Source organism: Anas platyrhynchos, chromosome 7 (genome assembly GCF_047663525.1).
Source record: "Anas platyrhynchos isolate ZD024472 breed Pekin duck chromosome 7, IASCAAS_PekinDuck_T2T, whole genome shotgun sequence".
Classification (NCBI taxonomy): Eukaryota; Metazoa; Chordata; class Aves; order Anseriformes; family Anatidae; genus Anas; species Anas platyrhynchos.
The window spans coordinates 7114373-7132524 of record NC_092593.1 but is presented as its reverse complement, the minus strand read 5'-3'; the positions used below and the strand labels follow the sequence as shown (position 1 = coordinate 7132524).

The following is an 18152-nucleotide window of genomic DNA, read 5'->3' as shown; positions in this document are numbered from 1 at the left end:
AGAGAAAAAAGGTGCAACAGGCTCGAGGTAACTCCCGTGCAGGGCAAACTGCAAGCTCCGAGCCTTGCACAACAAGCCCAGGTCCCGGCGTCAGCCCAACCCAGCCCTGCCCCGCTCCTGCTGCTGACACTGCTCAGCCCACGGCTGCAGGGATTTCCAAAGCACAGCCCAGTCTGCTGCCCGCTCACAGGGACACCTTCCTCGCCCTGCTGATTTCCACTACGCAGATCATTAACAGCTTTTTCATGGAGAAATTTGGGGGAATTCCTCCCATTAAAAAATATCTCCTCCATCTGCTGGCATCCACCATGGACTGCTTCGAGAGAAAAGCTGCGAGAGCTTACTGCCGAAAATGTAATTTTTTATGGCAGTGGACAGTCCAGAGCGGATTGTAAATACTCCCAGAGGAGCATTCACACACTCAACACATAGCTCAACGTCAGGCTTGAACATGGGTAGTGATGACGGGCGACAAGCAGGACGCATTATTCAGCTGCCTAAAATGCAGCCTCATCATGGGATGCCATGAACGGGTTATGCATTCAGGCAACTATCCCCACATGGGCAGGGGAAAAAGAAAAAAAAGAACTGGGGGGAAAAAAAAAACTCCCTTCTCACCGCGGCTGCTGCTCCCAGGCACATGAAGCGATGAGAGATGCCAGCAGGCAGCAAATGGGGTTTGTAAGAGCAACTCCATCTTGGTCTTATGTGTGGAGATCTTCCTGCCCAACGCCTCAAGACACAGCAGTCACGTACACGGCTGAGGGTTTGCTTCCCTGGCACTTGAAGCCCCACTGCTAGAAGTCAGGAGGGCAGCTGAAGGCAAGGCTCACCCCATACTCACCCTTTTCCATGAATGCCCAATTTACTGGCCACCACCTAAGGCAGGATTATGGGGCTGATGGACCTTTGGCCAGCTCGGTTTGCTGCCCAGTCATATTCGCACTGCCCAAGCATTTTGAGCACAGCCTGAATTCATAAAGGTCTGTTTCAGGACACGAAGGGCCAGCCCAATGGCCAGGGGTTAAGGTAACAAATCCTTGAAATCAAACTGATAAAAAGACAGAATAAACACAAAACAGAGGTAAGCAAGGACTGAAATCAATAACAGTCATTACTAGAAAGTCGGAAGCTGTCCAACCAACTGAGATTAGAAGAAAGCGCTCTGCATTATTATTCTTTTTTCTTTTTTTTTTTTTTCTAACAGGCGTATTTTGTTAAAGCTGAAAGATTTGTGATTAATCCGTTGTCAGCTCAGCTGGCCTTAGTCCTTGTAGGATGACAGTCATAGTTCCCAAGAGGCCCGAGCACAAACCAAGCCATTTTCTGTGTGGTGGGAACCTGCAGGAACCTGATCACCTCCCTGGTCAGTTTTGCCATGTTCACCTCCAAAATAGGAGAAAAAAAAAAAAAAAAAGCAAGCCAGTCACATCCTGATCCACAAAGGTGGAGCTGCTCAGATTCACACGGAGAACCCCCTGTCCATACACAAGTCTCTGAAGCAATATTCATAAAGCAAACACTGGAATGACCGGCAAGCAGGGCTCACTTTGCACACCTGCCCCTTCCCAACAGGCAAATCTCAGGACATCAGTGCTTCTAAAAAGGAGACTCAAATAAAACTGAGCACACTGAGTCCACTGAGCACATTTGTTTAAAAAGCTACGTGAAAGGCGGTGAGTATTTACAGACAGACTCCCCACAAACGTAAGCAGGGGAAAGTTATCAGCTCTGGGCTCCCAAAATATTTACTTAGTCCACAGTTATTCTGGCTACTCTTGAGTAGCTCCTTCCAAAGTCGCATGCTGTCATTTTGATGGCATTCCCTTGACCAAAACTCAAGTGCAGAGGACCCTTTCCCATGGGTGTTTCCAAGCACTTTCCTACCACAGATACAAATAGGGTCCTTGCAAGGCAGGAGCAGCACTATGGAAACTCATCACAGAGGTGGGAGAGAGCTGAAGGTGCACGGCCTCCGCCATAAAACATCCAAGGGTCAGATGTGAATGCTACATTAAACTGAAATTGCAGGATTAATTAAAAAGCCTAGAGGGATGGTGTAAGCTGAGCAGGGGCCAAGAGGCTGAGAGAAGACACCCTTGTAGAGCAGGCTGGGGCATTTTAGTGGCTGCAATTGATCTAAAACTTGGGTTCAGATCTCATCTGGCCAAAAGCCACAGCTTCAGAAGCACGTCTGGTGGAGGATGTCGGTGTACTCTGCACATTTCCTGACAAAGGCTTGGGATACCAGTTCTTATTTTTAGTACTATTTTCATTTCTTCAAGTAATGAGTTCAGTGTTTCAGGCAGCCCTGGAGGAGCAGGAAGGACATGTCCTGTAATAAAACTAATTAATTCATGTGGAATTTCTAGCCATTATTATGAAAGTGGCCAAATTCCTCACTCCTGAAAAGCTGCCAAAATAGCCATTAATCTGGCTGTGGTCACGAGCAGGATTCCTGTGGCCTCCTTCAACACTCGACTGGCCCCCAGGACAGAGACTGCAGAAACCCAAGCGGATGTTGTGATTTCCTCGCACCGACTCCCACAGCCCGAGCTTTACTAAATAGGACCATTGCCTTACAGGGCTCCGTGCCAAATTCCTCCCGGTGCCCCCAGACCAGACATGCCCCAGTCATGTGCACAAAGGTCGAGACCTGCCAGACCTCCAAAATCAAGCAGCTTGACGGCATTCAAAGCCCTGCAGACCAACCACTTCCACCCGCCCAGCCCTGGTCACTCTCTCAATGACAGGTGCCCTGAAAGGAGCAGGGTACCGAATATCTCCTGGACACGCTAAAAAATGTATTCCTACAGCTCCACTGGGCCTGCTAGGAGCCTGAGGTTTTTGGGTCCCATCTGCAGTCAGTGGGAAGCCAGGCTCCTCCACAGAGAAATTTCAGGCAAGAATCCCATCGACCGAAATCCCTCAATAATGCACAAGAATTAATGGAATCTGTCTTGCTCCCTGTGAGCTGGGGGTGACAGGGTCTGTGGGGTCTGGCAAGGAAAAAAAGCATGGAATAAACTTATTTCAGTCACTAAAATCAACAACAACAACAAAATGACTCAGAATACCCACAGGGAGCCAATCTATTGTGTAAGAAGGCACCATTTTGCCATAGTCTCTTTTTTTTCTCCCAAAAAATTTTGGACTGCTCTTTAAATTTAGTGATGGGTTAGAGGGTTAGCCTCAAATAATACCTCTGCTGCTGTCCCACCATCCAGTCCCAAAAATGGTCAGGCTCCCTGAACACCACCAGGAACCCAGATTTTCTGCCTCAAATGTCCTGTATAACAGACTGGTTGGATTTCTAACAGTTTAAACAAAATCCTCCCCAAACCACCTCTACACAAGATATGGAGGCAGGATTGTTCACCACGGATAAAGGAGAAGGTCCCCTACTATGTCCATGCATTGCTTCAGGCCTCCTGATCCCAGTGTCCACCATGGCAGATGATTTAACATTCACACCACAGTTGGATCAAGATGTTACAGCACTGATTTCCCTGCCATTTCGTCAATCAGGTTCATATTGTGTTCAGATGAAGGGAAAGGACCCTCTACACATCAAGGATTGCATCGAACTTGGTCAGTGGTTAAGTACTGTGCCAGAAAGAAAAGGCTCTTGGAGCTCAATAGTGCAGAAAGGGAGAAGGTTCTACCACAGGACCGTTGTCCTTGACCAGTCTGACTATGAGGTCCCTTGCCAGAGCCTCGGATGGATGCTGGAGGAGTTGTTCCAACCTTCAGAAAGCAGTGGTGAGACTCGTTGCAGTGTTACCTCTCAGCATTTTCATTAGCTCAACTGCAAGCCTAGAAGAGCAAAGCTGTGCAGAAGGTGAATTGCAGCACCCCCGATGAGTGTCCCCAAAAAACAAGACGTGATTCACCCAGGTAACTGGAATTTGCCTTTGGCAAAAGCTCGATGAGGCGACTGAGGAGGACCAGAAGGAACAGAAAAGCACCGTGGAAAGCCACAGGGCTGTTGGGTTAGCCTCACCACCAACAGAAATGCCACTGTGGCCAACCACCCTGACCTTACAACCCACACGGCCTTACCCTTCTGGTGGCCAAGACCCAGAGGACACAAACCAAGGCACTTCAGGGAGCTCCCAACCCAGCCACCGAGGTTCATCTCCCAGCTGCCAAGCTGAATTGTCCACAATACCATCAGCTCCACAGCCCGGCCGTAGATATAGGCCACAGCCCCACCACGACCCCAAAAACGCAGGAGGATGAGGGCCCCGCTCTGGCCGCCCCTCCTGCTCCTCCTCCTCCTCCTCCTCCTCATGCGAAACCTGCGTTCCTCTCCCCGTTTCTGCTTGCTTTTGAAGTGCCAGATGAAACGGCAGCAGATGGAGGCGAGCAGCCCGCTCGCCGAACGCGCCGAGAGCCGAGCGTTTCCACATGGGCCGCGTGGGAGGCCTGCCATTGCTCTGGCTGCAAAGCCCGCGCCGCCCTCCAGCTCCGCTCGCAGCTGAACCGCGCACCTCGCCCCCGGCGCCGCAGACAAACCCTCACGAATTCAAACAGAAAATAATCGCCCCCGAGCAATTTTCCAGACAAAAAAAAAAAAAAGTCAAATTCCAGCCAGTTTTTTTTTCTGCTTTTGCTCTTCTGCCTTCGCTGGGACCACTTAGGGTCTGTACTGCTCCCCTTCAGAATAAGATTTGGGAATTCTGACATACAGAGCTCTGCCTCCAGGAGAGGAGGACACACACATCCTCACCGGAGGCACCAAAAACCACAAAAATGCTTTCTACAACTCACTTCACCCACCAGTCCCCCCAAGACCGAAAAGCAAACATTCCTGGGACACAGATATCAGATGCCCACCCCTTCCTAGTTTTAAAACAATACGGGAAGGTCATCAGAAAACCTGATCACCAAGCCAAGAGAAGCCCACTAGCATGGGCTGGGTCTTTTAGTACGAACCAGAAGAGCTGAGAAAATGCTGCCCGGACTGAAGTCTGAAAACCAAGATCTTCCAGGGAAATTTGCTGTGGTCTCGATCAGAAGTACTGGGCATTGCTTAATGAATTTTCCCTGCGCTGTAGGGCTTTGGGACTCTCCCACAGAAGATGTCATGCGAGTGATTGCAACAGCTCTTCACTGCTGTAGGTACGCTGCATTACCTGGCTACAAGGACAAGATGCGAGGAGGCACAGAAACTCCTCTCAAAAATCGCCTCCAGACAGTAGGGCGGTGGAGACATTATTAATTTCAAGGGCAGAGCATTAAAAATCCCCTCATCCCACCTGAGCTGTTCTATCTGCAGAAAATTGTAAGGAAAAGCACGGATTTCAACACAGTCCAATTCCCACCAGCGCTTTGTGTCACTCTCAATTACAGCCCAGAATGAAATACCAAGAAATCGTTCCTCGCGGCCGGCAGAATTAATGGGATCTTTGACTACAGAGAGCACCAGGCAGTGAACTTGTTCCCTTACCAGCCAAGAGGCACAGTGCGGCTTTCTTCAGAATAAAAGCCGCAATGTCAAAAGATAGATTAAGGCTTATAAAAGTGACCTGATGTTTTTCTGTATTCCAGCCCATAAGAAAGGCATGTGATTACTGACCCTTTCCTTTCTCAAACAATTTCTCTCTATCGCAAGCTGACGCAGCACGAGATTTTTATCTTCCCACTGCTATCTCGCTAAATACGTGTAGGGCACAACACCAACTACAACACAGCTCTGCAGCGAGAACAACGGAGCCCAGGCTGTCAAACGCTGAGCTGCTGTAAGGCTGCCATAAGCACGCTCTAACCCTTTTTTCTCTTCAGCCTTCGCCCCGGATAAGCACCGCGCCACGTTCGCGTGTAATGAGATGTCAGCTCGCGTGTTTAATGAGGGCACACTCAGCCAGCTCATGAATGTCGAACGCCTCCCAGCTTGCTGGCGGCGGCTGCTGAAGGTGGGCAGAGATGTCTCAGCCAGGGGTTCGGTGTGCTGAAGGCAGGTTTTCTGTGTGGCTCCCCCTTCTCCCATACCCTTGGGCCTGACCTTGGGCTCCTAGCATGTCCCTTGCATCAGTACAAAGCTGATCCCAGACAGAAAAGATTCAGGGAGCTAAACCAGCAGAATAAGCAGCCAGAAAAGTGAAGATTTTAGCAAGGGAACAGGCACGGGGGACTAAAGTGGCTTTCTCAGCGAGACTAATGCCATCTGGTAAAGCCTCAGTCTTCCACTGAGGACACACATGCCTCTCTGGCAGATGCAAACAGTCAGCAACACCATGATGGAAAGCAGAGCCCGATGCGTTCAATATGTGCTGTTAAAGGACACCCTCCAAAGCGGCTACACGCACGCTGATTTGCACAGCACCTTCCCAAGGAAGAGGGAGGAACATCTGGAAACTCAGTACACGCCTGAGCTCGGTCCTCCTCGTGTGACAGAAATGCTTTAAAAGCATCTTCACGTGTTACCTTGCCCTTCATCTTGCTCTGCTGGCCTCAAACAAAAGACCTTCCCCGAAGGAATCACAGCCCCAGGAGGGAGCTGGGCTGTAACCAGGCCCAGAAAGCTGGAGTAGCCCAATCCAAGCAGAAATGCACACAGGACAACTGCTGCTCCTCGTAGCCCCTTCATGATGAACACTTGCCCTGGAAGAACAGGCACAGAAGTGCCACCAGACAAAACCCTGTCCTCCGAAACCCGGTTGTGTCTGTGGGCAATGATGCCAACAGCTCATCGGTCGGACACAGCAGCCCCAGCTGATGCTGCAGCCAGGTCTAGCCCAGAGCCAAACACAAATACACCTCTCGCATTCCAGTTTTTTGCTGCTTTGCCTCCTGAATTGTTTATCTCGGCTCAATTCCTGGATGTGGATAAAACAAACGACATGGACTTTCTCACAGACGGGGCTTCTCGCTCTTCCCTTGACAAATACCACGCTCAGCGAGCATGAGCCTGAAACCCAGAGGAAAGGAAACAACTGCAAAGGGCAAGAAGGAAACAGATCATTTGCCAAGGGACAGCATGAAAACACATTTCTCCTTTTGGGCCAGAGCCTTGAAATCCTCCCAGACTCCCCCTTCCCTCCAGCCCATTTTCACACCGCTATCACCCCCAACCCAGCAAAGCCAGCGGGCCTGGGCCTGGAGGAGCATTATTGTCAAGAAGCTGCTCCACAAGGTGTTATTTATTATCTTCATACTTAAAGATGACAACCGGCCCAGGACCTGATGGGTTTAGTCCTTGACCAGACACAGCTGCTGCAGAAGAGCTTGGAAACCTGGTCCATCTACTGGCAAAGCCCCAGAGGCAACAAGGACGGACGAGCTGTATGCTTTTTCATTCACATATCATCCTCAGAGCTGTTATTAATTGCATTTCACTTCTAATAACGTCTTCCACAACAAAGAGCTCTGCAGCCCTTCAGTATAGCCGGGGGAGAGTTGCAGCAGCGGCTGCAGGGGTATTAACACAGCAGGCTGGCTTCTTGCAGCTCTTTTCTCTGATGTCCTGTAACGCCCAAGCTTGCACAAGCCAGGCTGAAGACCTGGTTGCAGCACTCATCATGAACTTCTCCCATGCCCATGAGCTTCCACCCCAAAAGATGCCTGGCACGGAGCAAAGGGGATGCTCCCAGAAGGGCTCTCCTCTGCATCTCACCTGCTTTCAGCAAGGCAGCAAATTCACAGCCTCCGAGGCTCTGTCAGACCTGGTCACACCGACCGAAGGGGCAGAAACCGTGGGGGCAGAAGGACAGGGACACACACACGCACGCACGTGCGGATGACAACAAATGCTTGGTTTCCCTAGAAAAGCTGGAGAGAAGCAGAAGTCTTCCTGGCAATTCAGTGGATGTGAAAAATGTAGTCATAGCATTGCTGGCATGTTTTTCGAGTTGCTGTTAAAATTCCACTTATATTATGCTACCTCCAGCCTCAGAGTCTTCTGTGTTTTGGAGCAATACATTAAACTGTCTTTTAGCAGCTGCCTGCCAAGGGGAAATGGAGGTTTTGACATTTGACCCATAAGGAAGGATGTGTGGCATTTGGGGCTACCCAAATAAGGATTTGAGCTGCATGTTAAAAGGAGCTGCTCTTCTAACAGTTAACTATTTTGACGCTGTTTTTGTTCCACGGCAGCCCCTGACCAGGTGAAGGGGACAGCCCCAGCCTTGCAAGTTCAAGTTTGCCTGAGGCCACGGTCCTTGCCCAGCTCTCCTTCCATCTGGAAAGGTTGCCCTGAGTAGCATAGGCTGCAGGACGCATTTCCTTTGCTAAAAAAGTGGGATTCTGAAGCAGAACTCAGCAGCCAGCAGTGGGTTCAGAGGGGCACCTCACTCCATTAGCACAAATATCCCAACAACACAGTAAAACGGGACTACAAACCCACATGAACTGCACTGCCAACGGGGAAAAAAGTCCCTTAACTGGTCACTTTCGCAAAACTCTTTGAGAGACGAGCTTTAATCCTAGGGTAGTGTCTCCATGAGGAGAAAACAGATGTTCTTCAGCTATCCTCTAACTCAGGCAAGGCGCTTTGGGCCATCTGCTGACGCTGCAAAGCTCTGCCCTGCTCCACCTCCCAGCACGGCTCCCTCTGTTTGCCCTGGAGCAGCACCAGCACCCCGCTGAGCCCTCAGCCAGGTCAGGTCGCTGATCCGACAGAAAAACCTCTGCCTCGTTTCTTGGGGCTGGCTCTCTGCAGGGCTGACAGCACGAGCCTGGGTATCCCATGGTACCCAAAACGCCTCTCAAAGCTGGCTCTGAGTACAGCTCCTCTTGGGGTCTTGGGCCACCCCGGACCTGCTTAGCCAGAAGATGGCTATCAGGGACAGGGACACGAGTGCTAACACGACACAAAGGCCATCCTCACTCTGCTCCACGTGCCCAGCCCGTTACTCAGCCTTAAAATGGTGCGCAGACCTCCCGGCCGTACTGCAGGAATAAATAAATACACTGGAGACTGGCATGAGAGCTTCGCGCACAATAACAACCCTCTGTCCCGTGTGCTTCAGGCAGCAGCATGTAAAGTTTGTTACACGATGACCTGAAATAAACTGGAAAACAGTGTGGTCCAGTGGCATCGAAACTATTTCAGAGGCCCTGATCCCTGGAGGTGCTGAGCCTCCATCTCGCTGCCTCCATCAGCGGGAGTTCGTGCCCCCGGCTCCCCGAGGAGGTAGAGGTTCTCAGCCTGATTTCCACAGACTGCTGCTATTTTGTTCCAACATTCCCAACATCTTCAAAATACCCAAAGCCTCTTGTGCAATGAGCAACATCCCCTGCTTCCTAGCTACATGGTGGTTTATGTTACTTTCCGCCTACAACCATTTCAGGATTGGCTTTACAGACCTAAGTGGAAGACTAAACAATGCTGGAGCCACAGCAGGAGAATTTGCAGAGTTTTATTCCTTGTTTCATTTGGGCAATCCTTCTGCCTCTCATCAGGGACAAAAAAACTTGCCAACCTCTTAATTTAGGAATAGCACGAGCTCTGCATTCCAGTCCTCAATCAGCCAAAGGAGCCTTTTCAAGCTGGAAAGGGGAAAAAGGGCAAATACCTTTAAGCACATTTGAAAAAAAAAAAAAAGGCTCAACACCTGCCTTTTGCAGGCAAAAACCTGCTCTCGGGGCACTGGTGAAACAAGCTTGACATCAGCATTTGAAAGGGAATTCCAATCCCTGCGCTTCGGGTGCCAGACTGCTTTCCCTGTCACTGCTTTGAACGAAAAGCAAACTCTCCCTGGTATATATTTTGCAGGCATGCTGCAGATGGAAGCAGAGATGTGAGCCTGAACAGAAGAGCATCAAGTGAAGCTGGCCGGTCGGGGTTTTGTTTTTGTTGTGGGTTGTTTTCTTTTTTCTTTTTTATTTTTTTATATATATTTTTTTTAATGGCCTCAGCAACCTGTTAAAAGTTTTGTAATCTGAAGAGAGCGAACCCTTTTCTGGATGTCCAAGCTCCTCTGCCAAGACGTGCTCGACTGTGAATATTCCAGCTGCATGTTTCACATCACGCTGGTTAAAGATGTGCCAGTATTTTTATTATTCACCCCCTATGGACATTACAGAGCACCACATACATTAAAGTGTTCTAAAACTGCGCTATTTATATAGGAGTGTGTGCGTGTTACATACACACAGAGATATGGTCAAATAAATCACATGCACTGTGAAGGAGTAAGGGTAGTAAAATCAAGCAAAACACCCGGTGAAGTAATGTAAAAATTCTGGAAAAAAAAAAAAGGACCATAAAACCAAAAAAGCAGCGTTAACTCAGAAAACCACCTCTTAACCCATCTCTGCAGCCTTCCCCACTCCCCCCCACCTCCCCCCCAACCTCTTCCAAAAGCACAAGCCTGAAGTCAGCGCCAGATTCCTGAAATCTAAATGCCCTTGGCTTCTTCTGGCGAGTGGAAAACTCACTCCCTTGACACCCGTATGCTGTAGCCGAGCAGGATTTCCCATCCTCGTGTCCTCCGCAGCCGGGCAGAGGAGGGGGACAGCAGCGGGGCCCGCAGCGGCCGCAGTGCCTGCAGCGAAGCAGCAGCTTTCGGCGTGCAAAGTTCCCTGCACCGCCAGTTTTTTCTTTCTCCTTCTCTCCTTCTGCTTCTCCCTCTCGATCGGAGCTCACAAACCCATGCATCGGCATCCCCGGGAGAGCTGCGTCCCGCAGCAACAGGTCGGGAGCCTGTAGCGCCCCGTCCTTAGGGCTGGGTGCTCCGCGATGCTCCCGCTGCTCCCCAGCACCCAGTGCCCGGGTTGGGGAGGAGGGCAGAGGGGGTCCCAACCTCTGCGGTGGGCTCCGTTGGGGTCATGGGGCTGGGGGTCCCCATATCATAGCTCCCCAGCCAGCGCATGGTCTGGGACTTTTAGGGCATCGGTCACTTTTTGGGGTGCCTTCAGCCCCCCACCAAGCCCTGCTGTGCACCTCCACCTCCCCTTACTCCCCGAAGGGCTTCCCCTTGGCTGCATCTCCCCCTAAATCCCCCCACTGGGGCTTTTTTTCCCCCATAACACCCCAACCCCTGTGCAACCCCACAACCCTGGCTCCCAGCAGGGTCCCCCAATTTCCCACCCACCACCCCCGGTCTCCCCATACAGCAGCACCCCCCCTTCCAAGGGGATGCTCCGAGGGATCACCCCGGGGGTGAGGAACCCCAAATCCCCCCTTCCAAGGGGATGCTCCCCTCTTCCCGGTGGGGTCCCCCCCGTTGCCCCCCGGTGCTCCAGCAGCTCCCGGGGGGGGGTCTCACCTGCGGGTCTCTCGGCGCTGGCCCCGTACTCGGCGGCATCCCTGCGGCGGGCGCAGGTGCCCTGCCCTTGCACCAGGGCTTGTAGGGGCAGCTCGGCTCCGGGATCGGGGTAGCAGCGCAAACCGGCGGCGCAACGCGGGGTGTAAACGCCGCAAGCTTCGGCCTCCAAACGAGCGCAAACCGGGCAACAACCGCAGCCCGGTTCCCTCACCAGCTCCGGGCAAGGCGGTCGGGAAGCCGGGGGGCAAGCGGCCAAACGCTCGGCCGTGCACGGAGGGCAGCGGAACAGCACCTCGGGCAGCGCCGGCCCCGCCAGCGCCAGCGCCAGCAGCAGCCGCGGCCACGGGGCCCGAGCCGCGGCGCCGCCGCCGCCGCCACCGCCGCCACCGCCGCCGCCACCACCAGCACCGAGCCCGCCGAGCGCCATGGCGGGACTGAGGGCGCGGCGGGGCCGGCAGGTGGATGGATGGAGGGACGCGAGGCGCTCGGCCCCCCGGCGGCGCGGCTCGGCACGGCTCGGAGAGAAGAGAGAGGAAAAAAGGGGAGAGAGAGAGAGAGAGGGAGAGAGAGGGGAGAGAGCCCGAGCCCTGCTGTGCGGAGCGGGGCCGGGCGCCCGCCTGCAGGGGACGCGCTGGGTCCTAGAGCCGGCCCGCGCCGAGCAGCGGGGGGATTTGGGGAGTGGGGAAGGGGGGGGAGAGGGGGGGAGGTGATGGGGGGTGTTGGCAGCAGATTGGGGTGGTGGCACTCAAATTGGGGTGGTGGTCCATAAATTGGGGTGGTGGCCCACAGGCTGGGATGGTGGCTCCCAGAGTGGGATGCTCAACCCCAAACTACGATACTGACCCCCAGACTGGCATGCTCACCCCCAAACTGGGATGCTCACCCCCAGACTGGGATGCTGGCTCCTAGACTGGGATACTGACCCCCAGACTGGGATGCTGGCCCCCAGACTGGGATGATCAACCCCAGACTGTGATACTGACCCCCAAACTGGGATGCTGGCTCCTAGACTGGGATGCTCGCCCTCAGAGTGGGGTGCTCACCCCCAAACTGGGATGGTGGCCCCCAGACTGGCATGCTCACCCCCAGACTGGGATGTTCAACCCCAAACTACGATACTGACCCCCAGACTGGGATGCTGGCTCCCAGAGTGGGGTGCTCACCCCCAAACTGGGATGATGGCCCCCTGACTGGGATGCTCACCCCCAAACTGGGATGCTGGCTCCTAGCGTGGGATGCTGGCCCTCAGACTGGGATGATCGACCCCAGACTGGGATACTGACCCCCAGACTGGGATGATGGCCCCCAGACTGTGATGCTCGCCCCCAAACTGGGATGCTCAATCCCAAACTGGGATACTGACCCCCAGACTGGGGTGCTGACCCCCAGACTGGCATGCTCACCCCCAAACTGGGATGCTGACCCTCAGATTGGGATGCTCAACCCCAAACTGAGGTGCTCACTCCCAGACTGGAACGCCAACCCCCAGAGTGGGATGCTCACCCCGAAACTGGGATGCTCACCCTGAGACTGGGATGCTGGCCCTCAGACTGGGATGCAGACCCTCAATCATCACACGGATGTGACTGACTTCTTCATTAGTTAAAAATGTTAATAGTGAAGCCAAGGGAACGCAAGCGGGCTAATGAAGCTGGAAATCCCTGTTAACATCGTTGTGGGATGATATGGTTAAAGCCAGGCGCTGAGAGCTGGAGCTCCCTCACCCGCGGGAATGCCGGCTCTGTGGCACTCAGCGTTAGCATTTTCTGCTGCAGGTTTGCTGGTGTTTGGGTTTTTCTTCTCAAATTAAGGCAAATGCAAAGTGCAGCTGCTTATGCCTCTCATGCAACACGACGTTTGGCACGGGATTACTCATGGCCTTGGAGTTTTATAACACATTTGTTTGCCGGAGCCATGAGCCCAGAGAGGAACAGCGGTCTGTGGCATCTGGCACGCTGCAAAACCCACAGTGTGCGTCCCGGCACCTAGCACATGTTCCCATCCCACCCCCCAAGAAATAACTCAGGTTTTTACAAGGGTTTAATCAGGCAGGGTCCTTTTCTCTGACCACCCATCACGCTTCTGCTATGTTGTTATGAAAGAGCTGCCAGCTCGCTTTCTTTGTGAAATCCTACAGCCGCATCTTTGCACCTCGTGGTGATTTTAGCCATCCTGGTGTCACTTCTGGAGGAACCCGGTCACTTTTGGGGTCCCTGCGGCAGCGGCATGTGGTTGCAGCACTCCCTGCTCAGAATGCAAGGGACTCCAAAACTCCAAGCCAACAAAAACATTGCCCTGAAATTAGAAGCAAATAATGAAGATATTTTTGTTTTGCTTCATCACTTCATGTTACAAAATCCCCTTTTGCATGACAGAACCAGAAATTTAGCCTGAGTGAGTCAAGAAAGTCCCTTTAAAAGCCAAGAAGAAAGAAAGGAAGAAAGAAAGGAAGAAAGAAAGAGAAGAGAAGAGAAGAGAAGAGAAGAGAAGAGAAGAGAAGAGAAGAGAAGAGAAGAGAAGAGAAGAGAAGAGAAGAGAAGAGAAGAGAAGAGAAGAGAAGAGAAGAGAAGAGAAGAGAAGAGAAGAGAAGAGAAGAGAAGAGAAGAGAAGAGAAGAGAAGAGAAGAGAAGAGAAGAGAAGAGAAGAGAAGAGAAGAGAAGAGAAGAGAAAAGAAAAGAAAAGAAAAGAAAAGAAAAGAAAAGAAAAGAAAAGAAAAGAAAAGAAAAGAAAAGAAAAGAAAAGAAAAGAAAAGAAAAGAAAAGAAAAGAAAAGAAAAGAAAAGAAAAGGACTTTGCATTTATTACTCCTACAAATCTCAGGGTGGGAAAATGGGACGCACAGCACACAGCAGCCCCTCAAAGCCTCCCTTTAGCACGGATTTGCGAGCAGATGTTCCATAGACAAGGGAGCGAGTTATTCTCGCTGCACACTCACGACTTTTCGGGGTGGGGGGGGGGAGGCTCTCCGTACCTTTTTTATGATCTGCCGTTGACTTCACTAATGACTCACATTTGGTTCCAATGAGATATTTTCATATGACTAATGAATCTATATTTGGAGGCGTAAGAGGGTTTGGCTAATTATCTGTTGCAGTCAGTTAAATATTCCAAGTATTCCAAGTAGGTTTTCTTCCAGTGGCAAGCGCTGTGCCCTCGTGCTCTCCGTGCTGCTGGGGCTGTAAAAGCAGCCCGGCGCTTTGACTCGTACCAGGCTGACATCTGGGTTTCTGCGTGTGTAAGCACAAGAGATGGCCTGAACTTAATTATCAAGTGAAGTGATCCTGCATTTTTTAGGTGGCCGGCAGGTCATTCCCCAAGGGAGGATTTAAACCCGTTTCTTCAGCAGGCGCTCGATGCTTGCGAGGCCCGTTGTGCTGGGGCGCTTGCTGGCGTGCCATTAATAACTCCTGGCAGGGGCAGATGCCCGATAAGCACCCTGCTGTCGGCTGCTGGTGCACAAATGGGTTTTCCCCAGGGAGAGCTTGGAGCTGGCAAGGGAAGGGCAGGGAGAGAGCCGAGGGGGAGGGAAGGGGCTTCTTCCCAAATTGCAGCAGGACCTTGCACGTAAGGACCCTGCGGGGAAAGAAATGTGCAGCTCCGACGAGGGATCCAGCCGGCTTTCCCTCTTTGTAGCCTCCATCAGAGGTGCCCCGTGGTTTTTTTATCACCACCACTTTCTTGGTGCAAGCGCGGCGGGGCAGATGCTGCCCGTGTTCTCCCACCACAGACCTCGCTGCCGAGCTCCTCGGCCAGAGAAGAACAATAAAGAAGATTTTACAGCTGTTGTGCTTGTGGGGGGAGGCGAGGAGAAAACAGCTTGAGTGCCCATGGCCGGCTATAATTTCTCCAGTGGGTCTTTGCTGACAGTTTTAGGATTAACAAGTGAGCTCTGTTCCCAGGCATTTACCCCTCTGCATAAGCTGGCCTGTTTGTTCTCAAGGGTTTATTTTACCCTACAAAATATGGCATTGCCAAACAGATGTAGGCTTGTTCCTAGAAAGGCAAGTTATAACTGAAGCCGCATCTCACAGAGGCTTTAGCCCTCGGGATTGTTTGTAAATGCTACAGTATTCCTCCGACCCTTTTCAGGGCAGTTTTTTCCCACAGACGTGCTGGTCGGGTCTTTTATGGCTCTGTCCTTTGTCAAGGATGAATTAAGAAAAATAAACTCGCAAACACAAAGTGGAGGCCCAGCCCGGAGATCCTCTTGCTCCCAACCATTAAGAAGTATTTTACAGCGCTGGGTGGGGGGAAAAAGAAAACAATGTGTCCTCCTGCATTTTTCTCTCCCTCATTTTTAGCTCTAGGGGTAAGGAAAAAAAAAATAAGAAGAGGAAAATAAATAGAAAAAAAAAAAAAAAAGAGCCTTGGTATTTTTGGAGGCCTCCCGTTCAAGAGGCTGACACAAAGCACTTTCTGTCAAGTGCTGCAAAAAGCCTCCCGCCTCCCAGAGCTGCCCAGGAGAGGAGCAGGTGATGAGGAAGGGAAGGCGGTGAGGAGGAAGGCTGTGGGGATGTGCTCGGTGGTCAGCTTCTCACTTTCTCCCCAGAGATTTGGCAAACAGACCGCGAGCGAAGGGGGAAGAGGTGTGCAGAGCACCGTGCACTGGGGTTCACCACACACCCACAGCAAAGCGCAGCCCCCACAGCCCCTCCTTCCCCAAACTGCTCTTCCCCAAACCGGGCAGAGTTCAGATGTCAGCAGAAGGGTCAATTATAGGCCTTTAGATGGAGCCTATCTAAGATGGCTTTAGAGCAGCCCTAAACTCATTATCTGTGAGCCTGAGCCAGTAATTATGAATGCTTTGGCCTGAGGTCGTTTGTTTAGGTTTCTGTAGCACTGATTAGAGTTAAGCCAGGCTTAAAGTTCGTGGGAGGGCATGGAGCCATGGTGGTGGCTCCAAGCTGTGGTGTTCCCCGGTAGCCAAACCTCTCGCTCATCCCTAAGCATCCCACCAAGAAGCCAGCATTAGTCTCAAGTGTAAAAAGCAGCTTGAAATCAAGCAGCTGGCCAGGAGGAGGTGATGCAGAAAGGATTAAATACTGACCTAGGGCAGTCAGGCACCGTGACTCGGGTTACAGGGACAATAAAACAAGAGCAGAAAGGATTTGTGTGGGCAATGTCCCCAACTTCAGCCGGTCCTGGGTTAATTGCTGTTGAAAGAGGACCTGGTGAGGATGAAGGAGAGGAAGCTGAGGGAGGGGAAGGAAGATCTTTCAGCTCAGTGAGAGGTAGCAGCACATCTTCGCAGAAATATTCCGACTTTAATCAAATCTCCGTCTGAAGTGGGTGGCTAAAGGGCCCTGTGGTGGTGTGGGAGCCACCACATTGCTCACACCTGCCAGCCACAGAGCCTCCCGGCCTGTTCCTTCTCCTCCATGAGGATTTAGGTCAAATCTGACGAATCTGAGAATCCAAAGATCCCTTTTACATTTCTGTCGACAGGCTTTCCCCTGTGTCTGGTACCCCTTGAGCAGAGCAGTGGGGTGAAAGCATTTCAAAGCACACGTAGATGCTCAAGAATTTTATTAGCAGCACCAGCCAACATTTCCACTTGCTTTTGTATTTGCTGTTGGAAAAGTAATAACAACTCCGGAGAATCTACTCAGGAGAGAAAACAGCTCTTTCCTAGGCACCACGCTGCGATGCTGCTTTGTGTAACAACACAGCACGCGGGAGCGGAGCAGAAAGGGGCTGCAGCCCCGTGAGGAGCCGGGATTGCTGACACAAGCCCACAGAAAGTGCTCCAGTGGAACAGGATGAAGGCAAAGGAAAGAGTGGTGCGAGTACGTAGCAAGAAAAGACTCCAGCTGCTGGTCTCGATCTGCCTGTGTCAAAGCCTCCTAGGGGAAGTAATTTTATTTGCCTCATGGGACGAATAAAACAAGCACTGGAAAAAATACAGGGAACAGTCTCATATTGGCAGGGGACAAGACAGACCATGCAGATCTCAACCCGGAGCACAGAGCTCTCCCAGGGCAAGGGAAATATTTGAAGGTGCACCAAAATTTACCCCGAACACAAAGGAAACCCCACGCCCTTGCGGTCTGCTGGCTGTTTGGGAAGCTGCAGCTGTTCCTGGACCAGGGAACACACAGGGCCACGCTGCCTTTGGCCCCCTGTTTCTAAAGCAGGGCCTTCCCCAGTGCCCTGGTCGTGTGTTCACACCTCTCTCAGGTCTGAATCTCTTCTGGAGACGGGGCTGGCACACGGGGAGACGCAGCCAGGAGCAGGGGACGCAGCGCTTGCGGGTCCCCAGCTCCCCCAGCCTCGAGCAGGCCCTGTCCCACCTCTGCTCAGGGATTTGGGCAGCTCCCACTCATGGGGCACTGCAGAGCAGCGCCAGCTCTGCCCTTCTGCCTCCAGACACAGCCCTGGCCCTCCTCAGCAGCAGCCCAGCAGAAAGGCAGGGACCAGGCCTGGGTGTCGTTTGGCCTGGTAGCTCCTCAGGAAGGGTGAACGTGCCCTGGTGAGCATCGCGGCCACTCGACTGATAACGGTGCTCAGCTAAGAACATGGCACGAAGACACAGGACCTCAGCAGAGGGGATTTGATGGTGGGCTTCAAAGCACAGCACCTGTGGGAGGAGGTGGGCTGGGTGGCCTCACACTGAGGTGAAGCTGTGAGACCTCCTGTGCTGGTGCGGCCCTGCTGGGACCCAGAGCCTAGCTGTGGGGTTCCCCCAGCAGGACGCTCCTGTGGCAGCCAGTCTCTGCCTTTCTTTGGCATGTTTATACATTTCTACACAAGCCCACAGGCAGGACCACTGCTGGGATCTTCTGGCCAAGCACCACTGCTTGTTCCTGGCTTGTAGCTCTGAACCTTGCTGGTTCCTCTTACACAGATGGAGCCGGGCTAACGAGCTCTCCTCTTCCTTGCCAGCCTGCCAAAGAAAACGTAGGGCAGAAATAACAAGGGTGGGTCCCCTCTGCCCAAGGCT

The 18152-nt window shown here is 52.3% G+C and overlaps 1 protein-coding gene across 1 annotated transcript in view; it reads right to left on the bottom strand.

Annotated features, from left to right (window-relative positions):
- IGFBP2 (insulin like growth factor binding protein 2) overlaps nt 1–11773 on the bottom strand; it is a 50882-nt gene extending 39109 nt beyond the window's left edge. Inside the window, exon 1 of the mRNA XM_027461100.3 lies at nt 11214–11773. Coding sequence (XP_027316901.1) covers nt 11214–11640 — 427 coding nt within the window. The 5' untranslated portion in view covers nt 11641–11773. The remainder of the gene's footprint in view (nt 1–11213) is intronic.
- Between the last annotated feature and the right edge of the window lie 6379 nt (nt 11774–18152).